Here is a 26,623-nt window from a genome sequence, read left to right as displayed (position 1 = left end):
TGGAAATAAACACAAAAGCCCCGGTTTTATTAATGCAAAAGGAAGGAGCAAAACAGCATGTAAATTTTCTGCTGTTTCATCATGTTTTCTCATTTGACTTGCTCCATTATCTCCTGGTAATCTTCCGCCGAGCCTCCACCTCCGCTGGGGTGTGCAGGCTACTGTAAGCTCTCTAAAAGCACCCCATTTATCAAACAAGTGCTTCTTGACTAAAAGCAAAAAGGAAACTCTAGACTTCTCAGAGCAGATTTTGTTTATTGTATCATTAAGTATTTCATTTCTTTCTCACAACGTATTCAGAGAATATGCATGAGTCTGTGAAAACTTTGGTTCCAGTAAAATAAGGGTACATAATAGAACACATTAAGTAACATTTTCGGAGAATCTGCCAAAGCTTTTGTGCTTTAATCTTCGATTCAGGTTCCCCTTTCCACTTCTTTAGCTCAGAATTCAAATACAAAGATGTGTTGGGTATAAAAGCACAACAATTTTAGTCATTTAAAAAAAAAGAAAAGCGAAAAGGATTTTGATATTAACTGATGCCAGTAGCATTTTCTCAGTAGTGAGGAACTTTTAAAAAAGGGACATTACTGATACATTTATGTACAAAATTTAAGAAATGTTTGGGAGTTTTTCATAATGGAGTGAATAGAGTGAAAACTTTCATTCCTCCTAGACTTCCCGCAGGTAAGTGTAACAGCAGCACTGTGCCCGTTACTGAGAGACATCAAGATAAGAAACCATTCTGGTCTGGTATTTCCAAAACGAAAATAAAAAACCCCAGCATAAACAGTGATGGGCAGATCACCAGGTAAAGCTGTCATTCGCCTAGAGGTGGAGCCAGTCATCTGCAGGGCTGAACACAGAGGAATGACATTTTCTGAGCAATAATGCAGGAAAACTGGAAAAAAAAAAAAATGTAAGTCATGTATTTACTTGAATAATGACTATATGTGTGTGATACATCCTCACCAGTAGTGAGCAGCAGATTACTGGAAGGTTTAGAATACATTTGTGATAGCTACAAGAGAATTTTTCAGGGGAAAATCTGGGACGGGTGGCTGGGGTGGGGAGGAAGAAGCATTGCACAAGCAAAAACAACATATAAAGGGGAAGAGAACACGTAGCACCTCCCTTACAGAGTAATGCTTTGCTGCCCTACCATATAGAGCCCTACTACTGATTATTGTCTTGCACAATGCTTTTAGGTGTTAGGCAGCACTTCTCTTGCTGTTTCAAAAATAGGCCTTTCTAGGACAGTTTAATCAGATAGTAGGAAAGCTTTCTCCATCACATCTTTCATTTGCTTTCACATCTAAGACATTCTGGAAAATAATTTGCACAGCACATGTCTAGCTGGCGTGAACCACCAGCATGCAGCAACAGAAGAACTGGCGCCCAGTCTTTGTTTTGTATTAGATACTGGATATCAACTTCCTCATTCTTGGTATTTTCTCAGAAAATGGAAAAACAGCATCCATAGTTCCTTGGGCTGGAAGATAATGCATGGATTCACCACGTCTTGAGTTTTAAACTGGACTGCTCTCTTTCCATATCTCTAAGAGAGGAAGTACTGATCCATTAAAACTTTTTTTCCAATAAGTTGTCAAGGTGGGGAAGGCTCTAATGACAGTCTATCGCGTGATTTCTTAGTCTGCTTTCAATGCAGTACTTAGAGGAAGGTCCACCCTTGTATTCTGCGGGACCTAGTGCCGCTTCCCGCTTTCCATTCCGCATTGCCCAGGTGTCCAGAAGTCGACACCTGCTCTGATCCACTCCAAAATCTCAGCTGGCCAAACTAATGTCCCCTCTGTAAAATACTTCAGGGTGAAAGGACTTGCACAAATGCAAGAGGTTTTACAGACAAACTTAAACACAGAAATAACAAATGCAAGAGATTTTTAAGAGGTGTTAGTCAAGGACCAAAGACACACAGATGCCAGCATCTAGCCCTCATGGTTACTGTTCTTACCAGCACAGCAAGTGGCCTTATCTTAATCAAACTTCACAATCAGTGCTCCAGCCTCATCCTCCTCAATCTGCCCAGAGCTTTGGCATCATTCACCACCCACAATCTTGTCTTGCCTGGCTTCTTTGCTCAGTACTCTCTAATTTTCTTCCTACTCCTTCAGTTATTTCTTCCCTTCAGCCTCTCTTCCCCCACCCAGGTTGTGTTTGTGTCCCTGGCTTAACTTTCTCTCCTCCTCCCTTCCTTTCTGGCAGTAATACAATCTCAACATATCAAAAACTATAAGCTCAACTTCAAAGAGAGCTTTTCATTTCCCTCCAGACTCACTACCTTATCTCCTTCCCTTACCTTTTCTCTTGGGCACAATCCCATCTTCCCACCTGGGTGCTGCCCTGGCTTGGGCCTTCATGCCCCACATCCTGCCATTCTTGGAAACTGCAAGTAATATTTTGGCATATGCCCTCTCTTACCCACCCAAAGGTGTGAGTCTTCTGAGCAGATCTCCTCTTTCCTCAGTTACAGTGACCTTTTTTACAGTGACCTTTTTTTCACTCCCCCTCAACAAATGCGGTCATGTTCCCCCCTTATCCATCGAACTGACCGTGTTACTGAACCATGTCAGACCCTTCTTGAGTTTCTGGACCCCCTTCTCCCTCACATCGAACAGAAGCTTCACTTTCAAGGTTCTTTATGATCCAGTTCTTGTCTTTCGTTAAGTATCAGGAAACCAACTCTGTCCTCCAATCCGTTCAGGATAAAAGCCCTTACTCCCACTTGTTAAAACACTCACTCAGGCACCTTTGTGCTTTTTCCCAGGCAGCTATAAGTATCTGTGAAACTATCATCATTATCCTTAAAATTCTCCTTTGACATTACATCAACAAAATCCTTAAGTGTTAGGCTGCCGATGTGCTGAAACCCTCTAACAGTGGCTCCTATTTCCTTCTGCCTCCCTCCCTGTCTATGTCCATTCATTAGTTCTTGTCTGATAGTGAGATCTCGGGCTTTGAAGGACAGACATTGCCTTTCTCTTTCACAGCCCCCACCACATCGGGGTCTTGATCTGTGACCAGCTGCTGTATTACAACAGTAGGGGAGTAAATTAATCCATAGCCTTTTCCCATCAAAATTATGCTTCAAACTTTTTTCTAATTGATAGCATACCTCTTCCAAGTTCACCATGCACTGCAGGAATTTAGGTGCCAACGACACAGGTAACATTGCATAAATAAAAGGAAGCAATGAACCAGCAAGGACATAGATGAACATTATTGAAGAGTGATTCTGACTTCATATCAGAATGAAAGAAAATATAAATATGGAACTTCCTGATGGCACATCAGCAGAAAAGTGATAAAAACATCCAAAAGCATTCCTGGGAGGTTTTTTAACCTATATTACAGTATTTTAAACTCACACCTTTGCTTCTGTCAAGTATTTGTATCTAACCACTGGTAGACCTTATCATGAAATGAGAATAGAAGGAGAAGGAGTCTTTTAAAGGATTCTAAAACTCTAGCACCCTTTAAATGTCATCTTCTGACGTTGCAAAAAATATCAAATCTCATCCTGTTTTATGGTTGTTCCATGGTAGTAAGTAACATATTATACTTCAGGACAGTTAGTTTCTCTGCTCTTGCCACTTTCTGCAAGTTGCTGCTTCCCTACTTCAAGACTGATTCACCAGGACAAATTTTATTCCTAAATCAGAGACCTATCCACTTGGCTTCATAGACGTCTCTCTGGAAGTAAAAGCAGAATTCAAAGAAAATACTCTTTCATATTCATATAGTCAAAAATATTGTGTTTTCCTGTTAGACAACAATATCTAAGCCATAAATCTTTTCTAGGGCAAGGCAGAATTATAGTGGCAGCAGAGCTAGCATAGCATTCCTGATGCTTTACCCTGCGAACACTACCAGTTTGACATATGCCTAAGTCTAGAACAGAGGGACTAAGCCTTTAAATAGCTTAATTCATTGGTGCAATTTCTTTGATATATATCAGCTGAAAATGTCACCCAGGATCAAAATCGTAATGGAGATGCTACAAAGCAACAAAGTGAATGAAAAACAATGCAGGAGCAAATATAAACAAAATAAACTTTATTTACAGTGAATAAAAGGACATGGGACAATAACAAACAAATCACATTCCTTATGTGTACTCATTAGTGTGGCTTAAGGCATATGGAAATTCTAATACAAAACTCACTGCTGCAATGCATAATTAAAAAAAGCACAGGGACTACTTACTGTTACAGCAAGAAATCTCAGCTGAATCTAACCACCTTTCATACAGTTTTCTTCAAGCATTCTCTGTTGAGGTGCAATGGGAATTACCATATTGTGAGTAAGCTTTATAAAAGAAGTTAAATTCTATGCAAAAAAAACCCAAGTAAGTAAATCACTATGGAGGAACTGGTTGAATTGGACAAAATAAATGAAATAATACTTAGTAATCTGTTACTTAAATAAAAATAAATAAAAAAGGAAGCAAGTAACGTTGTCATGTGTGTTACCTTCACAGACAGGAAATTACTTTAAGTTCTGTTTAAATGTTTCTTCTGTAACTGAAATAGGTAAAGAAAAGCCAGTATGACAAAAATAAGGGGAATTAGGTCAGCTTCTGGTCTCATCTGTCAGTGTAAATGCAGCACATCTCCAGCTCATACAGTTCCAAAATCATTTAAAGTGATTGTTTTCAGGTCAATCTTCCATCGCCCACCTTTCTTTTTGCCAGAGGCCAGAAATAGCACATCATAATTTATCCTCTATGTCAAGCTTTGCAACAACTGCCTCCTTCTGAGCCACTGAACTCAGTTTACTGCATCTGCTTTCAATACGCACACTGGAACCATATTTTCTCTATTGCATTCACCTGTCAAATATGGTTTAAGAGAACACGCTTCAGATAATGCTAAGAAATGCTACATCCACAAGACTGCTCCTGCGCTTATAATTCAGTGTGTTCGTGAGCTGTCTTGAAAAGCTTACAGAACTTCATTGACCTTCAACACGTTGCAGTGAACTAATGCTGCTAATTTATGGGTTGGATGCCAGAGACAAGTTGGCTGATATTTTTTAAATTTGTAAAATTAGAAGTTGCCTTGGACCCAAACATTCCAAATTTCTGCTCCCAAAAATGGTGCAACCTTCCATGCTCTCATTCCAATCACTCTGTACTGCGACCAGTCTGGGATAGTTACCTCAAATGGGTTCCCGGAGCCTTTCCCAGTTCCCAGGTCAGGGTGTGAATCCCCTCCACGTGCTGGCTCTGTGAAGGTAAGACTCGGGCATGACAAGCCCTTGTCCTTCTCCACCTTGACCTTGATGCTCTGCTTTAACCAAAAGAAAAACTTGGGTGCATGAGTCAAAAGCAAATGCACTTTGGGCAGGTGCCTGTTCTGGGCAATTAGGAGTAGGATGGTACCATGGCTTGTGCTTGCCATTCAGCATAGTTGTAGCATCCTCCCTTTTATAAAAGCTGATTACAAGATTCCAGTGTACCCAGGCTACTATACACAAGTTCTTCCTTCTCTGCAACTTCCCAGAAAGTCTCTCTGGTGTTTCACATTGCCCTAATGAAATTTAGCCTGATCCAATCAGAACAACATTGGTGGAAGGGACCACAACGCTCTTGCCATTTATTATCTGTTGCAGGAGTCTACCTGGAAACACGTGCCCAGTCCCAGGGCCCTGTTGTACCAGGCACTAGAGAAGAGAGTAATCTAGCAACAAATCTCTGCTCTGCACACTTTACTGAGCAGATGTTGGACGGGATAAAAAGAACAATCCAGATGATGGCAGAAGTCTCCTGAAGTTGAACCTCACCATACCAGGTTATTTATCTGTTTCCACACCCTCACTGCTCTGAAGCCACAGATTCACAATTCCTGTATGAACGTGCACAGTAAGATTCAAGTAAATGGCAATTGGCATGTGGCAGTTTGAATCCCTTTATGTCGGTATCTGCTTCTTCATCTTTCAAAAAGTAGAAGCAGCAGCCAGTCCAAACTGGAATGCAACCAGCTTCATGTTGAAAAGGGAAGAATTCTCTTTTAAGAGGTTAGCATCCAGCCTCAGCTTTGTTCAGCACCACCTCCTGAATAGCAAGAATTATGTTTGAGAAGTATGTTCCTTTGAGCAGCTCCTGAATAGGAAAAACTATAGGAGACTGCACATTTTTACAAAGAAAGGATGTGCTCTTCTCCATTTACTGATCCAATGCTCAAAGAGCACAGAAATCACCTGCGGGTGCCAGGCTTTGAGAACAAAACAAAACAAAAAAAAAAGAAAAATGGATATTCTGGTAACTATGGAGAGGCTAAAAAAACGTTTTTCTAGGTCACTGAAAGCAGGCAAAACACAGGAAATGTTTTCTATTGCCACTCCACTCTCCTCTCTGCTCCCCCCAAAACATAAATAGTTCTGTGATTCATTGGAAAGCTGCTCTTTCCTTGTTGAATCTTGAAAGAGAATATAATTGCTTTTTCCATATAGCAGTAATGACGAGGGAGACCAAGATGCATTTTTTACACAAAGCAATATGTCATTCATTAAAATTAGTACTGCCTAAGTTGGAGAGTTTCTAGCAGAAGTGCCATCTTCTCTGAACACGCATTGAAAGGAAGTCAGATAAATAGAAGTTGTCTCCTCTTACTTTTACGCAACACATCAAACTCTAGTTTGCAGCCTAACAAAAGCTGTCTTTCATGTTCTCATAGGAGTTGTGGGTTTGTTAAAATACCAGCCCAAAGCTGGTATGTACATATATCTATGTGTATGTAATATTAAAAAAATTAATTCTCCATTATTCCAAGTGTGACCAAATCAGTTCCTAGTGAAATATTTCATCTTTTATAATTCTTTGCATTCTAAGTGTATAGATTTAAATAATACTGGACTAAATATATACCATTTGTTACACCACTGCAATCAAGAAATGGAAAGATATATTAGGCTTAAGGGATACGTTTTCAATAATGAAGGTAAGTAATTAGGAGATGTGGCCCATGAAGGAAGCATCGGACTCTCCGTTACAAGCATCATCACCCAGTAAACTGGTGATGCATTCTGGCTTATGATGCAGCGGTCCTTTCTAGCTTTAAAAACTTCCAGAAGTTCTCCCTACTGATCATGTCATCTCCCCACCTCTATCTGGTATACAGTATCAGCAACAGACCTGCTAGACCTCGATGGCATTCATTCCAAGAGACCTTGTATCCCATGAAATCCCAGAGCTCTCATGCAACAAAAATAATGGTATGCCCTTGGTCAACAGCAATTTGTTCACTGTCTGTCAGTTCATTCCCTGCGCGGCATCGCCCAGCGGCAGAACCCAGTGCCTGTCACACAGGGCTGCATAGCTGGGAGATAAAAGTGAAACATGCACTTTTTTTTTTTTAAAGCAGAGTTACAGAGTCAGAGTGACATCCTTTTGCCTAGGATGCACCTAGCTGTACAGCAAATGCAACACATCAATTGCTGATGTTATCAAAGGAAATAGCACTTCCAGCCACATGGGAAATATGTCAGCAAAACAAATGGATTCAAATAAACAGCAGCAGAAGGTGCATAGAAATATTGATTCATGGCTTTTTATCCTCTGTCCTTTTCAAATGGTCCCTTTCCAGCACTCAAGCTGCTGTGATAAATACTTCCTCTCCTTCCTGTATTCTTGACTATTGAGAATACAGTTTCTGTGATTTTCTGAGCAGGGAGGGAGGAAGAAAAAAAAAAGACAAAAAAGAAAAAAGACACCTACACTTTTTAGTGATTCTGGTTTCGAGCCATTAGCTTGCCCTGCAGTATCAGGCATTGCTTTTAACATCTCCCTAATACAACAATGGCTCATTTGTATCACAGTGCTTCTCAGTAAAGGCAAGGTATTTGAGAAAAACGCTGAATTATGTGTTATTAACAAAAGATTAGCAGTAGAAATGCATCAAAGGAAGCAAGATCAAAATCACTATAAAGTGAGCAACTGAAGCAACTGGAAAAGTCCCTCCCATTCAGACAGGTCACCTATTCAAGTCCAACCTGAATCAAAAGTCAAAATGAGTTTTGTGTAGCTTTGGAGAAATGAGGTGAAAGGTCTCTCTACTGGATTTACAGTTGATAGACAGACCCATCACAAAAACAGTTGCTGTGAATTTTAGCAAAGAGCAATGCAGGGTTGTAGGTTTGGCTAATTCATTCAAAATATTTCTAAAAAAATATTATGCTTATTTTTTGAATAACCACCCCTACCAGAAGAACATTTTTGCCACCTAACCACAAAAGCACAGAAAAGATGTGCACATGGTTTTTGTTAGCTGCTGGTCCGTGAATGGATGTGAGGGAGGCAACAAAGCACAGGCAGCATCCGAGGGCTGTGAGCCTTCGAAACCTTGTGGTGAGGGTCTCAACTGCAAAGGATTATCAGCTACCAGCAGAAGTGCCATCTCCTGCTTTCCTATCCCAGCTACCTCCAGGGCAGCACAACTTTCTCCAGTGCTTGCAGACAAACAGGATTGTATCAGAGTCACCAGTGCCACCTCTTCTCGGTTTATCTAATGCCTAAATTAAGTTAAGCATTTGAGGAATACCCAGAAAACTTCAACTCCTATCCTTCAGCACACCTAACACCCTGGCTTCTCGAAGCAGAGCAGTGCTGCCAGTTCAAGTCTTGCCCATCTCCCAGACAAGACAATTCATCTTCAAAGTGGAGGCAGCAAAGAGACATTGCTGATCCCATCCCTGTACCCTGAGGGCACTGCTCAACGACTTCATAGGTACAGGAAGGGAAAAAAAGCCTTATAATGGTAAAGAATTGTTTGTGCTGACCTCAGCCTGTTGGACTGGTTACCCTAGCCGGCACCCATCTTGTGAGAAGACAGCCTTTCCTGCTCTGGGTGAAGGCACAGACTAAAACCCCTTCTTAAGCTCTAGGATTCATGGCCCGGCGCACAGTTCTTGGGGAGGAAAGTGGGTTTTTTAGTGAGTTGGTGCTGGTCTGCTAAATGATCTGCAAGTGCTTATTCCCCTCCTCCTACACTAGTTGTCCTTTTTTACCGCTATTAATATGTTAGTATGACTGCATGAATAACTGCCCCTGATGAATTTCAGGAGTTTCAACACATACTTTAAAAGCAGAAGTCATTAGCAAGTATCTGTTTGACCACTGACAGCTGAAACAATGAGAAGAGCAATCATTTAATAACAGTTAAGGTTAAATATATTCCTGTAGTTTATATCATCATTGTCTTTCCCTAAATGCATGACATCAGGCAGTAAACGTTGAGGAGAAGGACAGTGTGAATTACGCAGTGTGGCAGATATAACCATCAGCAGTGAGCTTTAACATCAAACCAATTCAAAACAGGAGCTTGACAAACAATGCCAGGGGATCATCATATGACATTAAAGTCCTCATAATATCATCCTTTCATATATGTGATATATTGGAGGCAGCTCTCGGGTAGTCCATAATGGCCCACCTGCCACCGCAGTGATATATGCACTGTATATGAAGGAAATGAAACAGGAATTATGCACGATGCATCATTTCTCTTGCTAGTGTCATTGGGCAGGGAAGACTGCAGCACCCTGTCTCTTCAGGGTAAAACAGGATTCTTAGTGCTTTATTGATATAGAATAGAACAGAATAGAACATTTCAGTTGGAATGGACCTACAACAATCATCTAGTCCAATCGCCTGACCACTCCAGGGCTGACCAGAAGTTAAAGCAAATTATAAGAGACATTTGGACAATGCCCTTAAACACTGACAGGTTTGGGGCATCGACCACCTCTCTAGGAAGCCTGTTCCAGTGTCTGACCAACCTCTCGGTCAAGAAATGCTTCCTAATGTCCAGTCTAAAGCTGCCCTGGTGCAGCTTTGAACCATTCCCACGCATCTTATCGCTGGATACCAGGGAGTAGAGATCAGCAAATAGGGGTGTGATTTGTGGATAAAGGGTTTATTACATTGGGGGAAAATGGAGATTCGAGTTCACCCCATGGGTCAGTGAAAGGGAGGAGCACAGCTTGCATAACCCCAGCTCTTAGCCATCCACAGGCTGAGAGAGTAACAACCTTTTAATCATAGATTTCATTTGTGGGCCTATGGATTATTTTGCAATGGAAACTCTTCCTACAAAATTACAAGTTTGAGGGTGCTGTAAGACCTTGGGCAGCCAAGCTGGATTTCAAGGTTCCTCTGACAGTCAGCAACGGCGACTTCAGCTTCTCCAGGGGACCGTTCACAGCACTTCAGCTCCCCATATAACCAGGAGAGAGAAATAAGTTAGATATCTAAAACTAGCCTGCAAACACTCTCCCACATACAGAAATGTTTAATCTGGAAATTCTTGTGTAATTTTCAATATGAATTCTATTTGCAAATAAGTAAAAGAACTTTCCAAAGAAGCATTTAAACTTTATCTCTTCTCAGGACACATTTACTGTCCTAATTTACTGTTTTTATAGGAATGAAACAAGGCCATATAGTTCATTAGGTAGTGATGGCAGTGGGAACCTGCTCACTGTCTGCAAAAAGAGGAGAGGTGTTTTGACTTTTGGCTCCGGAGGAGTGGAGTAGTCACCCTGGGGAAGGGCATGGGAAGCTGAGCAAAAGGTCAGACCCACTCTATGCCGTGTCCATTCCCTGGGGGAAGGCTTGGGACCGCTCCCTCCACCTTAGCCTCTTCTCTATTAGAAAACTCCATTTTGTTGCCTATTTTGGCCACAAACGCGCAAGCAGATGATTAGGACGCAAAGTCATTACCCAACATAATGGTTCATCACCTTAATCGTACTAAGTGATGCTTTTAAAGCTAACCAACTCAGCTGATTTCAAAGACTGTACCTGGAAAGCACAACATTTCTAAGAGTAGAGGAAACTACATGAGCAAGGTGCAGATGCAAGCCAGATGCTGAAGGCTTATCCAGGCGAGTCTTCCTGCTGATGGATGAGAATTCTGTCCAAGGACAGACTGACAGCTCAGTCCTGCTGCTGGCCTTGTGTAGACATGCCCTAGGACTCTGGAGTCTCCATGCAGGATGAAGGAGACATTTGATTTCCCTGGCAGGTGCCTAAGTGCATGCTGCAGCTTACAGACCATACCCTCCATGGCTGCTTCTTTTGGGGAGAAGGTGAGCGTTACTGCAATCTGCGTAAGGCTTCAGGATTTGGAGGCAGTTCATAGCCTGCTCCACCCTTTCTCCTACGACTGAGCCAACATTTGATGATGAAATTCTAGCTGTGCTTGACTCAATTCTCTAACTCAAGATCTAGGGGGCTTCCAGCAGAAGGGAGAAAAGTGTGGATCTCAGTTCAACTCCATTTGTCATACAACATTTTTTAAGTCTGTCTCTCTTCAGAGTCCTACCCACCCATTCAGTCCAAGCAGCCTGGAAACTCAGGCACAGCACAGGTACCTCTAAGGCAAAGCTGGATCAGCTTCCAAGAAAATGCCCTGGTTAGCCTAGCCCAGGGGGATAGAGAGGCACCCCGGCAACCTGCCATGAACAGGGTGGCCCCATCTTGTTTCAATATAAAAACATGCAAGGTTTGGATCGCCAGAAGGCTGCCTTGTCTGCATATTTACAGACGATGACACATACCCACCAGCTTTTCAAGAAAAAAAAAAAAAAGGCAAATCTGTGGCTGCCTGTCTTGGGTGGCTTCACTGTTCAACCTGCAAGTTAGGGAGTAGAACACCAGCAGAGCAGAAATCTTCCCTGAGTCACAACGAGAGGGTCTTGCACCACTTCACGCAGACCCAGCAAATGAGAAGACACAAATCCAAAAAGACAAGATCTGTTTAGAAAACCACATTATGTGTCATGAAATAACAGGCTGGTCCTTTCCCATTTGTACTACCCGAAGCCTAACTTTACCAAAGCCACCCACCAAAACACGCACTTTTCTTCCCTGCTCCAAGCTCTGCTCCATTCCCTATTCCAAAGATGAAGCCAGGAGAGTAAAGAGGTTGCCACTACTCCCCGATTCAGAGCCTTCCATACCCTATGCTGGTTGGAGCAGCTTGTGGATGCTCTAGCTCACTCCCTTGCAGCAAGGTAACTGAAGTACCTCTTAGGAATAGAGAATGAGGACAATTAAATACTAATCTACAACTCAACATCGCTTTTGCACTAGAATGCCAGTACACAATAACAAAGCAAAAATAACAGCTATGTCTGTCACCTCTGCAACAGCAGGCAGCTTTTCAGTCCAAGTTTCCTGCGTAGTCATTTATAGCAGCACAGAGCAGGTGGAAATCATTGCTGCTCTGATCTGGTGGCATTTTACACCCACTCTGGATCAGAGAAAATCACTATAAAGAGGTACAGTTTAAGAGAGGCAAATATATAGCACAGTCTCCTTAAGACAAACATTTGGCAGCAGCTAGCTTCCATGCTCACCATCGCATACCTGCAAATAAAATTAGTCTGCCTGGGCAAATGTAATTGTGAGATGCTCTGGCACGCTGACAGAAGAGAGGAATTGGTTTAGGTACTAACAAGCACCCATGTGCGGCACGGAGCAGGTGATAATCCCAGCTCCAGCCTGCACATCCCTTCCCAGGTCAGCTCACCTTTTGCAGGTTTTCTCCCTCCCTGGGGAGCAGGGGAGGCAAACTCACTCTTCTCGCTCCCAATAAATTTGCATCTGTCATTCAGAATCTATGTTTTCTTATTACGGAGCTGACAAAGTGACAGCAATAATTAATCTTACTGTGTACAGAGCTGATTGATATCAAGAAGAATTAAACTACTGTAATCAAGTTAGTCCACTGCAGATATGTGAAGTGCTACAGTTTATCAAATTCTGCAGGCACGCAATTTGATTCTGCATAACGAGGGAGAACAATACCGACAAGATAGCGGAGAGCCAATAATATGATGCAGGGTTTCATGAATGCCTTTTTTTAGCTCTTAAAAAGTGCCACACTTGTCAGCTGTACAAAAGGTGCCACGACATGTTAATACATGTCCTATCAAAATTGTCAAAGGAGGCTGCATGCTGGCTCTGCGGGGATGTGTTCTGTGTTCAAATCAACATGGCACGCGCAGACTTCGGGTGAGACACCAGAACTTCAGAAGCTGAGGGCTCCTGAAATCAAGTAATGGGAGTAAACGTACAGATCTATAAAGGTGTGAAAAGATGCTGCTAAGGGGGATGTTGAAATAGAAGCGAGACTCAACAAGGACAATTATCTCTGTCAAAGGCTTTCGGTGATCGATGTCAGCTGCCGTCACAGTAGGACGAGGGAAAACCACAACATGAATATTTGATTAAATTAGGCCAACCTGAAGTCTCTGCCAGAGCATGTGATGCGACGTGTTTTCTATGGGATGGCAGGAATTTTCTTTCACAATGGATTATATCTTTGTCTTGCTTCACCGGTTTCTTTTTCTTCTTCAGCTGAAGTGCTTTTAGCCCTCACAACAGAAGGTACGGCTTGTCAGCGCTGGGGACATCTGGCAACCCATGCCAGCTCAGCAGCAGACCCGCTCCCTCCCCAGCACGCTCCCCATTAACCTGAGGTGCAATTATTGCGAACAGGCTGAGGGCACAGGCAGAGCAACAAGCCAGGCTGAGCTGATCCAGCAACGGGCTGCCTGCAAGACCAGGCAGCCCTGCTCTTCCATCCCACCTCTCCCCCCAGTTTAGGTCTCTGCATTCCTGCCCCTTTTCTTGGTGCTGGCCCTCATATTGAGCCCCAACCCATTTCAAGCTGATTCAATGCACTAAGCAGGCAGATATCAAATCTGGGGGACAAACCCAAGTGACGTTTCCTATGCCACAGCCAGTACAAGGCCAAGGGACGAGAACACGAGCAAGGATGCCAGAAGGGGAGGAAGAGGCACAATCCTTGTGGCAACAGTAAGGAATTGGCTCAGCTCTCCCAACAGCCAGAGGAGCTGTTGTATTCAGAAGGAGCAAGTGCTATCAGGCCTTTATTTGATGCACCTCAGGCAGCTGAGACAGCCCAGGGACCGTCTACACAGAATTTACTAACCCCTTGGCATTTATTCCCTTTTCACTCATGATGCTTTACCTCTAACCTAGATGATAAATCTCCTGTACTCGATCCTGTTCTTCGTTCCCTTTAGAGAACTAAGCTGCTCTGCACTCTCTCAGGCACTACGTGCTGTTAACAAATCACTTGCAGCGTAGATGTTTGCTTGCAGAGACTAACCTGTAGGGAATGGCTTATTTTCATTAGCAGCCTGGCCTATTGTTCAACACAGATCCTAAATCTGTAAGATGTACCCTGACCTGCCCACTCCGTCTCCTGTTTCAAAGACTTTTTTCCAGACTAGCCAGTCTTTTCTGGCAGATGCCACCAGAATAGGAATCCCTTGGTACCTCAAGCACTTCCACAGGCCATGCTGCCAAGCAGTCACCTCCCCGTGTCCCAAACATGCAACCACAGAGAGGGACATGCCCACCTATCCTGCTGATCCCCCTCTCCCACAGCATGGAAGTAGATGTTTCTCATCCATTGAGGCAATGAAAAATTAGCCAGCAGGAGTGGGTGAGGCTGGAAACTGGATATCTCCTCCCTATGGAATAACTGTACATGGCAGCGTTTACTGCATGTGTCTCTGACTGTAAGAGCAACACACCAGTGCTGGAAGAGACCTTCTAGGTTGCCAAGACTCACTCCTGCTATCACAAATAGCTCTTCCATGTAAAATTGCACATAAATTGATCAAACTGTCTCCTTAAACTAATTAAGTCTGTGGCATCTGTTGCAAGGCTATAGTCCCCTAATGCCTAAAAGCTCTCTGCCGATTTCCAGCCTCTGTTCATTCTGCAGCTGGTTTATACTCATTTCTCTGTTTACCTCCTATCAATTCCATTGACTGACTCCTTGACCTCATATTATTTAGTGTTTCATTGTGTTCCTTCATGCTCCAACAGTAACAAAAGGAAGCACAAACACAGGAGAACACACTCAGAGCAGCAGGAAGAATCATACAGCTTTAAACAATTATGAGGGGATGGGGCAAAAGGTAGGTAATAGCCCACAGCTGAATCTTGCGGTTTTCTGCATAATAAATAAACAAAGAGGGACTAGAAAATTGGACCTATGAGTTTGAAATGAAATAAGATTCTCTATGCCACACACAAATGGAACAGCATTAATAATCTCATACAATGGCCACTTCTATGTTAGATCCGTATTAATGGAGCTAAGCAAACACAGCTGGGGAACCGGCTTTGGGGAAGAAGTAAGACTTGAGAAAAAGAAACTCAATTGTTGGAAAGATCCAGGGCGGCAAATTTACTGTTATTGGAATAACACGGTAGAACTCACAAGACAGTCCTTGTAAATAGATGTGGGAAGTTATACTTCCTCTGCTCTGCAGAGGGAAGATGAACATGAAGAGTTCGTGTCTTGCCTCTAAGCAAGCAAGAGCTACTTTTATGGTCATTTGATTCAGTGGAAGAAGGATCAAGGTTCAGGAGCTGGGTGGTGCATGGGTTGGAGCCAGCTAGAAACATGCTTGGGTATGTAAGAGCATGGCCCTGCAACAAGCAAGGCTTCCTCTTTTCAGTGATTTGCTCTTGCCTGATAGAAGGTCATTCTTTATTCCTGCTTCTCCCTTCTCTCCAATTAATAGCAACCCCCTCCCCAAGATTACCAGAATGGAGAGTACCCAAGAGCAGTTAAAGGAGAGAGAGATCTCTCTTAAAATAGAGCAGTTTCATTTCTGTGAAGCTCTCAAGGTTATCTTTCTTGGCTTTCAAGACACTTGTTTGCAACACCTCCTCTTTCCATAACCAAGATTCAAAGTTTCCGAAGACTTTCATGGAAAATCTCCTAAAATGTATCACATAATGGCCTTTCAGAGAGAAGATCTTGAACTCAGGCAATGGAAAACGTCTTCACAGGCAACAAGCAAAGAGGTAACTTAACAAAGAATCATTACAGGAATGATTAGGCTTTCTGCTGGTAACATCAAAGAGTTTATTTACTTGATACAGGACTGGAAAATAGACCAGAAAATGTTATAAAATGTTCCAGCTCATCTGAGAGCAAGCACAAATGTACAGTTGTATCACACTTTCTAAGCTAAAAGTGAATAAAAGCCTTGTGATGAATTCCATGAGTACAAAACCACGAGAAGCTAGGGCCTCTGACCACAGTGCATTTAAGTATCTACAGAGATGTAACTTGGTTTCAGAGAAATTCTTGTGAACAAGTCAAGCCATTTTCCTCTCTATGTTTAAAAAAGTTTGAGAATTTTTGAAGTTGCACTGAAAAACTCAAAAATTGATTTTTTTTTTTTTCATTTAATATCACAAAAGCTTAGGTTTTAGTTGCTGGAAAACATTCTTTTCCACATTTTTTTCTCAAATAAAAACATAGAAACAAACTGCAAAAATGGTATTTTGGGTGCAATTTCCATTTCTGTCAAAGCTTTTGCCACTGAAAATTCTGGCAAAGGTGTTTTGTTGTTGCTGGCACTACCGCTTATTTGTAAAATTCAGGTAAATCACTAGGGACAAGCACAAGCAATTAATGGTCTCTTTATTGCACTGTACATTAGTCTCGTTTTGCTCAAAGGTACTGCTGGTTTGCACCAACACAAGAGGTTCAGGAGTGAAGTGAGCAGGGAGAAGGCAGCAGTGACAGCTTTCTTCCCGACTGAGGACAAGGGGATGCCCACGCTCTCGGAGCCCAGCAGAACCAGGCGCTGCTCCTCTGCAGGTTGTCCCCGTCTCACGATGAGCTGGCACTACCGATGACGTGCCAGAGTGGGGGATCGGACCTTACTCATTCCCAGAAGTAGGAGCAGAGACGTCTTGTGGAGGAGTCTTTGCTGCTTAGGAATGACAGAGCAAGTAGAATCAGATAGAGCTGCAGGTATTCACATCCTGATAATGAAATAACATGAAGAATGCCACGACTTAGCAGGGTGGTGGTGACATAGCACCGAGCGCAATCCAAAACATCTCCAGTTCAGACTCCAGGAGGCATAATAGGTACAGTCATTTGTGCTTGGCCTACCAGGGCACCTAGCAGAATTGTCTACATTTGTTGGGGGTAAGCACACAAGAGAGAATGTTTATACCAAAACACAGTGCAGACTTGGTTAACTGAAATAGTTCACAAATTGCAGTTTTTCACTGGAAAACATAGGGTTTTTTTCTGGTAAAAGCATGCTAGGCCATTCATTTTTACATTTTCAGAACAACATATTATGTTCTATGTCAAAGAAATGCTTGGGCTAACACAATCCTTTTTAGCTTTTTTATTTTACATTTCTGTGGGAAGATGAAGAGAGTTGGGGGGATCAACCCACAAGCATTTTCCTCACACATTCCTAGTTCAGTCAGCAAACCAAAAAATTCTTCACCCGTTTCTAATGCTCAGGGTTACTAAATGTGAAACACATTCTTTTCCAGTAAGTCATTCCTAATAAAAGGCACGAAACTCAGTGGGCAAATGGTTTTCGTGTAGATCTGAAGACATACAAATTTAAATTAAACTGGTGTCCAGCATCCCCTTTTCTCCACAAAAGACGGGTATTGAAGGGGAGTGGTTTTCTAGAAGCTAGTGGATGTGCGGGTTAAATTGTTCAATAAGTTTTATGATGATTTTGCTATCCATTCAGCATAAGTAGCATTTTACTCTAGCGGTTTCTGTACAGAGGAAGGTATTGGACGTATTTCAATGAAACATTTTGCTAGTCATCACTATTATGAGGTTAGTTTAATAAATAGATGATAGCAGATGAATGGTCCTGCTCTCAATGTCCAATTTGCTTTCATTCCTCTCTTCACAGAAGGGGCATTTACATTCATGTAGAGACAGGGGAAGGCAGCAGTGTGAGCAGGTCCCTTGCTGATCTAACATTTTCTTCTCTGTAGGTACTCAATTCCCAGTATGTCTCTGCAATAAAAAATTCTAGGTCTTTACACAGCGCTGATCAGCATGGTGGGGTGGGGACAGCTTGATTTTCACCACGGGGACCCTCTTGCATCTGTCACAGCACAATTTAATAGTGATACTAAAAACAAAGTAAAGCTTTCGCCATGTAGGAAAAGAGACAAGTCACTCCCCTCCTGCTTCAGCCCTCGCTCTCTGTTTGACCAAACAAGGTTACCGAGTCCCTCTCACCTCTTCAAAACCCAGGGCTTGCTTCACTTGCAAGGGTTTGGAAATTATTTCCAATGTTTTCTCACAGCTGGTCACTGGCAGTGGAAGATCTCCTCCAGCACAGCTAACCCGGCAATCCCGAGCACCTCCTGCCCCCATCACACAATCTCCCTCCCAGCCACACAGCTCCCAGCATAAGCAATGCAGCCGCTCTTTCATATATTTTTCTACTCACACAAACCACGCACCTCACGATTTCAGGAGACAAAGCAGCCTCACCACAACAGGGTTTTGCAGAGCTGCAGTGGTCCCACGTCCTGTGCCAAAGTCCTGAAGGCAGCGTGCCTGCAGCTGCGGCAAGTGAGGGGATACCTGGGGACAGAGACGTAGCATCAACAGACGCAGCCCCGATGCCTCCAACCGCCAGCTCTCAAACCCAGCTCAGCCCTCCTTTGCCTGCCTCTCCCTTTACCCTGGCAGAAGCACCTTGTCTGGGTGCAGCCCAGCTCTTATCTTCAGATTTGGAAAGTTCAATATTGCCAGCGTGGGTAGGGAGCTGCTAGCCAGGTCTTGGAGCTGCACACGCGGATCAACGAGCGACGCAGGTCCTGAGGCTATGACACAGGCTGTCCATAGCAGGTCTCCAGACCTCTTCCTCTGCAAAGGCTCAGGGACAACTACCAAACACTCTCCCTCTAGTCAAGAGTTTCATATATACTTCCAGGAGTAATTTTCTCATGCCTCCTAATATTAGGAGGTGCAGAGCTGGCACGAGAAAATTAATCCTGGAAGTCTGAGCAGAGATTTATGGGGTGGGGGGAGACTGGCTGTATTTCTTGCTTTAGTACAGCCCACAGCGTGTTCACCCTGTAGCTCGCTCACTCTAGAGCATCGCTGTAGCTGTACAAAGACATGACTTCTCCTTACCCACAGGCACACGCGCGTGCGCACACACTCAGGATGAAGCTGGAGTTGTAACTCCATCGTATAGCTTTGTCACAGCTGTCACTAGTTCAGGAAAAAGAGTTGTGAAACTCCTCTTCCATTTTGAGCTAACCACTGAGCAGTGTGTTAATTTTCTGGGTCAGCATCCTAGGATTTTCCCTTTCCTAGCATGCTGTTCAATACTCTCCACTCTTTGACATCATGTACAACTTCTATAGCAAGAGAGTGCTTAATCCTCTCTGAAGTAATTTCTTTCTTCTTTTATGACTGGAGCCCTGGACAGTCTGTTATGCTTCAACCCCAGCGCTATATTTAACTCAGCCATCTTGTTCATTCTTCCTCTCGTCTACAGCTTGGCTAAAAGGAAGAAATTGCAGTCATGAATAAAATACCAGGAAGAAAGTCAAATTGTTCAACATGCTTTTAGACAAATTGCAGCATCTGGAAAAGGGCTGGATTTCTACATTCTTCATTCTGCTTAGGAAGGATTTCCATACAGCTTACCGCTCAGAGGTGAAATGCGAGAGTTAAAAAGATGTGACCTTCGGAACATAACAAATGGGACAGAATTTGAAACAATGGTCAGATAGCAATAAAATTACTCTGGTCACGGGGAGCTGCCTCAGTCTCCTGACCTAAGTTGAGGGCTTGCTTCTGCAAATCAGGTGACAGCACATGCAATGGGCAAACGTAGCTCCCAGGGTATATATTTCACAGAATACTTTCCAGCAAACTTTGGCCACCACTTTACAGTCTTGCTCAAGCAAAACCAGTTCAATGTGGCATTTGTCATCACTTCCAAAGTAAGAAAACTCCATTTGTCTACATTTAGATGCTGCTGCACTGTACATAACTCATTACTTTCCGTGTTAGTTCTGACACCCTTTTCAAGACAAGCACCCTCTCATTTTGTTATATCCACAGGATGCAGCCACAACACGATGAAGAGGAAGAACATGAATTAGGGCTGCCTGAGTCTGACATTGATGATATGCTTGTCCTGCCTCAGCTATATGATGTGGATATACCCCTCACCATCTCATCCACACAGCAAGGAATGACCACAATTCACAGTACTGACAATCCTGAAACGTCTTATGCACAAGAATTAGGTATCTTTGGTTTTTGTCTCAGCACCAATCTTCAGCATCTCTACAGTTTATTTAATACTGCTTTGTTCATCTTCAGTAGAGGCATATTTTCCTGAGGCATATTGAGCTTGCACTGGGGGAAGAGGACAGCTTTTCCAGATATCTGTGCCTAAAATGAGGCTCCTACCTACATGCAAAGACACATGAATATAGATAGTCTGGCCTTCAGAAGTATGGTAGATTCAGATAACTTTTAATGACCTGGGGACAAAAGTTACCAATTCTACCTCTATCCAGTCGGTTTTCTATATGTGACACTTTTCTGTTTCGCCTGAGCACACACAACTGAGAAGCTCCAGGTTTCAGCCTTTGAAATGTTAGTACAACTGTGCGGGTGACAGCCCACAAAGCAGACACCAGCACGCACACGTGCTTACAACACAAATGTTCAGATGAGTCTAAATTCGCAGAAGCGTTATGTGCTGAAAAAGTTCATCAGCAGTCACATTTTTAAACAACTTCAATCTGCTCTATTTCATACATTTCTCTTGGTGACAGCAAAACCTCATGCAAATCTGCTGCGTGTTCCCAGCAATAGAAGGGGCTTACAAACAAGCTGGCAGAAAATGATGAATTTCACATTCTGCTTTGAGACCTAGAACCAGCTGAACTTAAAACCCACCTACAAAAGCATGGCACACACGTTAACAAAGTCTCCATTCCCAATGTATCAAGCAAGAACTGCCTCTAACCTGAATCTAGACCCTTTTTGATTGTTCCCCAAATCTGGAACTGATGCCAAAACCACAGATAAGACAAAAGCACCGATATTTGTTTAGTAGCCAGTTAAAGGAAGTGCAGACTCCTTTTCCATTTTAAACTTCAGATTGGTCTGACAAATGAACCAGGAAAAAGATGAGCCAGGAAAAACTGAAGCCTTTAGCCTGTGACATCCTGCTCTCAGCAGGGATTTCTATCACGGACAGATGCTCCATATCCCCAAGCCCTCTTAATGGCCCTACTTCCAACTGCAGCAGAAACGCTATTCTCCTCTGCATCCTTGGCCGCAGAGAGGACCGGTGGGAGATGATGCCTCCAGCCACCACCCAGTGGCCCTTATTCCCACTGCCCCTGTGATAAATAAGGGAAGTGTGGAAAGGCCAGTTGCTTTGCACCAGCCGGACGGGAGGTTGGAGGAAGGCCAACCTCCTCATTGTTCCGTGAGGCTGCTCACAAAGAGTCTTTTTTTAAACTGTTTTGTCTCCTTTTTGTTCCACCAGACCCACTCTAAATAGGCATTTCGTTTGCTATTAATGAAATCTGCTTCAATTTCAAAAGTTCTGTTTGCAGGCTGTAATCTCAGTCCCAGTCCAATTTAAATATCTGTTGTTTTGGTGGTGGACTTCTGGAGTACGTCCCTCTAGCTCAATGCCAAAAACATAACGGAGAAAATTTCACCCACCGTTAGGAGCCATCTGGTTATGCTGCTCTGAAAAGTGAGACAGATAAGGAGCTGTATGATACCCATGTAAGGCAATTTGCTGGCCTGTTTATCATACCTGACTCTGGGGTGCACAGCTTTATTTTGATTTGATAAAAAGCAAAGGAGTACAGCTGCAGCACACTGCTGCTTCACTAAGCCGACAGATGGGCATCACTGTAAGGAAGCCACATGGCATTTTTTTGTTAAACTCAGCTCATTAGGTTTTATCTGCAATATGTTGCTGTATTGGCAGAAAACCTTTTAGCGAGCAGAAACATTAGCCAAAGTTTGTCAACAGATACGGGGAAGATCCTATTGTGGAAGGATATGTGCCGGGGCAGGGGTGGGGTTTGATTGCTTCTCAATGCTCAGAAGTCAGCTCTTCAAACTTTTTTCAGCTCGCTCTATAATTTGTACCGTAATGGTTGTCCTGACTAGCATATTAATAGAGCTGCTATTCACAGTTTGCAATTGTTGGTGCATTTCAAGACAGTTCACAAATCACTTCATCTGAATAGGTGCAGAAAGTTTGTCAGCAAAACCTGGGAAGTGGGAATTTTTCCTTGCCTTTAACACTTAACAAAAACCTAGATGCCCACATTTCTGTAAAAGTGAAAAGTGCATTTCTAAGTTGAGAACCATGTCTGCTTTTACAGGTTGTATTACTTTGGGACGTTTTGAGCTGTAAGCAGCCCTTTCCTATCTTGGGTCACTGGTTTAATGCCAGCTGGCCAGTTTAACTTTCCTTGAGAGAAAAACGAAGCTAAGTTCTATGCATTAACAGCAGCTTCAGCTACAGATTGGTAAACTTAATATTTGGAAAGCAAAGCAAAGTATTTTCAATCCACAGAAGAAAAATCAGAAACTTTGGAAAGTTTCTCCTCAGGCGAAGGAATTGAATGGGCTGCTCTGGGAGCTCCCAGGCGTTTCCATGCCTGCTCACCTGGGAGCCCCAATACCAGGCATTTCACGGAACGGAGTCCAAGCGAGGTATTAGGAGCTCTCACGGGCCCTTCTGACACGCAAATGTGCACCAACTTATCGAAGGTCATTTACTTAGCCAGGAAGAAACCGCATACGCATCTTAGTCCAGGTCAGAAGTGTGCTTTCAAAGCAACCGTTCCCGCTTTGGTTCGGGTGATGTCCACAAAGTGGTCTGGGAGCACACACTCTGCATTCCTCTTGGATGAAACTAAACCACCAGACGAGCTGCAGTAATGCCCGGGTCCTTAATGGGCACCAGTCCACAGGACTGAATTAATCTGAAACAACCCGCCAGAAACACACACGGTGTGGACATCAAGGCCGCAGCACCATTTCATCCTCCACATCTACAGCACCGGATTACTTCCTAAAGTGAATGCATCAATGAATCTCCCTTGTTTTAATTTACAGGTGGTAAATTCAATTTTACACTGGGGGCTTTCATTTACTTCAAATTTGAACCAGATCAAATCAAACTCAACCAAAATTTAATAACTCCAGCTTAAACCAAAGTGGGAATATCCACACAGTTTTCTGGTTACTCTAAATTTACCGGTCTAACATGATACCTTGAATTAAACCATACCAACTCACCATCTAAATGTAACCTTAGCATCTGTAAAAGAAAACATTTTTCAGTAATGCAGAGAGTTGAGCTATGTTTTCCGTTAGTGGAAAATGTGATCACATTCTGAGATACTTTGTATTTTTATACTGGCTTTTATTTTTAGCTGCTTCTGTATTAGAGCAGTGCCCATTATCTTGCTATAATTAAAGGTCACTGCTCCTGTTACTATCTATAGCTATAAAACTTCATGGTAGGCTGCCACATCTTGACCCAAAATTAATAGATATATCTTAGATCATATATTTCCCCTCTCTCCAGTTGCCTAGTTGTCATGTAATAGATACTCTCCAGCTCTCAGCCATTTTAGGAGTGTATCTGAAAGATACTGCAAAAGGGTAGGATCACTGTTTCTGGGAGTCGCAGCTGTAATCGTCATTGTTTTCAATCACTCAGACCGGGGTTTCACTAGCAAGGAACATGCAAGCTCCCACAGCAGGGAACGCACCGGCACCACTGGTTTGCTACCTGTTTCCCAGGGAAGACTGGAGCCCTCGGTCTCCTCCAAGGAGACGAGCTGCAGCGCTGGAGGTGGCAGGGAGAGCCGCTGCCTTTGGTAATCAGAGTCCTCCTACGGCAGCGGTACCTCAGCAAACTAAGTGTGGGAACCACTCGCTTAAACCGAAATCCCTTTTGGGTGGATTTGCCTTTTTGCTTGATTTCTGCAGAGCAGCCAGCAAAGTGGAATACTAACCCGTAGGTAAAGTTCACTGGCATTTTTGTAATTCAAATAAAGAATACCTTAGACTTATTGCCAGCTCTTTCTGGCCTTACTCCTGCTGCGATGCAGTCAGAGCTTATTTTACCGTGGGTAAAATGGACTCTATGAAAGCAAAAGATGGTTTCATGTGTTGAAAAGAATAGACGTAAAGTTTGTTATATGCTTTTGACCTTTTTGTTGTCATGATGATCTGAATCTGCTAACAAACAGTGCAACAGAGACTGCAAAATAAGAGAAACATTTATTCCCTCAGAAATAGTCTTATTTCCCAGCAGTTCATAAACTCCGCTCATTTCAACACCAGATGTTTTCCTCCATCTCAAGCCCTAGAAAATTTTCTGTCCGTTTAAGCTTCAATCTTGCTGGGGAAAAAAAATACAGTATCTAGTCACACATGAAAGAGATAAGCTCCGTGGTAATTGAACAGCAGAGATTCTACACTCCAAATTCTACCCGAGAGCTTGTGTGGATATTGCCTTTCAAGGGCAGAAAGGGGAATGGCTTTTTCTGATAACCATTGTATATACAGATACTACAGGAAAAAGCAAAGGGCTATCAGCATGGTGGGAGGGAGTGGGAAGAAGAGATGGCAGGCTTGACTTTGGAAAAATGCCCCCAGATTTTACCTGAGACAGGGTCTGTATAAAGAATTAGGTCTCAACTCTGCTGAAAGTAAGAAAAATCTTCTGGCATCCAAGCTGTAATTGATATTCATGAAAATGTATGAGATTAATGTACTCACTCGGCACTGCCCTTCAACCTTATAATGAAAGCAGTCAGGTCTGAGAGGAGATGGCGGAGAATAAAGAGGAGCAGGAAAAGTAGAAGTGAAACAGGTTAGAGGAATAAGCAAACATCGCCGATCGATTGAAATATTTCCTTTCTATGGATTTGCTGGCCAAACGCTGGCCTCTTTTGCACCACATAATGCTGGCATTACATTAGATTTACCCTGGTGACCTGAGCCACTAGCACACCCTAGACCTGTGCTCTTTCCAAGCCTGCATCAGAGCCGGTAACAAGCTCCTCCGCAGAAAGCTTTTCTGATCCTAGAAGAGCACCGCTGACCCTTCGCTGTTTTGTTTTAGGGACAGAACAGAGGACAAAGAGGACCTAGCATGCTGTCAGATTTCTGCAGCTGTGAGCAATGCTGCGCTAGAAGCGTCAGGCAGGAGAGTCTCCAGAACTTGGATGTGACATGCCACCAAAAGCTTCCTGATGTCTCGGTACAAATCTAGGACACAGTATATTGTGCCACAGAAGAGAGCAGAGAGAGAAAAGGACCCCAGACTGCAGCTTTTGTTAGAGTTTTGTTACAGTTACTTCCTCCCTCAGCGGTGTAATCTGGCAGCCCTAGGTGCTAACTCCTCATCGCGCTACACCTTGCAATGCAGCAGAGGAGTCTCAGTCCCAGCTGCACCACTGAGCTATGGTGCCTGGCTGTACCGTGACCAGTCTGCCTTCCAGACAGCCTTCCTCTACCCGACCAAAGGCCAAGGCTTTTAGCAAGCAATCTGGATGTGTCCAAACAACTGGAGCTCCCTCATTCTTCGTCGGCTCCTCCTTTACACCGATCTTTTTTCTGACCATCTCATTTTCTGAAGTGCTTTATCAGGTAACTATAAAATCCCACCCGTGGCATTTCATTTCAAGGACCAGCAGGTTTTGCGTGCTGGTACTGTCTTTGCTGCAGAAAGCAGGCTCAAGAACAAGCATTTCTCAAGCAACTCTCCTGTTGAACCCCAGGAGACTCCCTTGTCTCTCCTTATTCACTTCAAGACAGCGGAGCTTCATGCACCAGACATATTCTCTTTACATACATACATGCACCATACATACTCTCTTTGAAGCATCATTGTCCGCTGTGATGATGTTTCTCAGAAGATGAAGTTGTCCAATATCCCGACATGCTGCCACTTACTTTTTGTTTGTGCTGTTCCCTTCATCCTGCAGAGGGTGACCAGTGTTGCCTTGTCCTTCATCTTGCAGAAAACACAGATGCGTGTCCTAAAAATCTTTCAGCCACTCTTCGGAGGACTTTGCCCTATCCTTGAACACTGTTACTCTCCAGCAGAACATTTTCAGGTCTTTACATTTTGCTGATTATCTCGACAAGACTTTCAACTCCCTGTGCCTTTTAGATAGAGCAGGAGGAGGGTATTGAGAGACAGCAGGTCATTCTGTCCTCTGCCAATCATCATCTTAAGAGACACTTAGTCCAGCGTTGGCCGTGGCTTGGTCCTGCATTTTCATTAACAACTTTATGGAAGGACTAGACCATCATATGGTACTAAGTGAACTGTAATTGTGGAGCCAAAGAAAACCTTCCTGTTGACCTCCGTCTATGATTAGTCTCAGTAACAGCGTTAGCAGTATAACCCACGTACCCTTGCAGAAATGATGTCGTTCCTCTGGTGTACTGGAAAAATGCAAAAATGCAGCTAAAAGTACTGTAGGAAGGATCTTGTTCAGGGGCAGGGGGCTCAGTGAAGCCACCCTAAGGAACAAAATGGGGGTGATGCACACGTTTCTGGTTTATAACCACTGTCTGGCTCCACCTACACTGTAGAGTCTCTTCTCCCAAGACTGTGCTGTAGCTCAATGGCTGTACAGTAGATAATCGCCTTCTCTACTCAGCTTTGCTGGCATGCCATAGCAAATATGTGTACAGCACATTTGACATAAGGCTAGACTGCTTTA

At 43.3% G+C, this 26,623-nt stretch overlaps 1 protein-coding gene across 4 annotated transcripts in view; it reads right to left on the bottom strand.

Moving 5' to 3' along the window:
• Positions 1-238: 238 nt before the first annotated feature.
• The window catches only part of LOC115348602, a 125,582-nt gene continuing 99,197 nt past the window's right edge, over positions 239-26,623 (bottom strand). For 2 of the 4 annotated variants that reach the window (XR_003925868.2, XM_030031532.2), the window contains one exon: positions 239-901. Coding sequence is in view for 1 of the 4 variants with exons in the window: in XM_030031532.2 (XP_029887392.1) it covers positions 600-901 (302 nt within the window). In the remaining 3 variants the exon portion in view is untranslated. Of the gene's footprint in view, positions 902-4,224; positions 4,290-15,908; positions 16,850-18,322; positions 18,447-26,623 lie in introns of those variants that run through there. The other 2 variants (XR_003925869.2, XR_005933540.1) reach the window with 2 other exon arrangements.

The sequence above is a fragment of the Aquila chrysaetos genome, chromosome 11 (assembly GCF_900496995.4).
Source record: "Aquila chrysaetos chrysaetos chromosome 11, bAquChr1.4, whole genome shotgun sequence".
Classification (NCBI taxonomy): domain Eukaryota; kingdom Metazoa; phylum Chordata; class Aves; order Accipitriformes; family Accipitridae; genus Aquila; species Aquila chrysaetos.
This window is presented reverse-complemented; position numbering and strand designations above follow the sequence as displayed.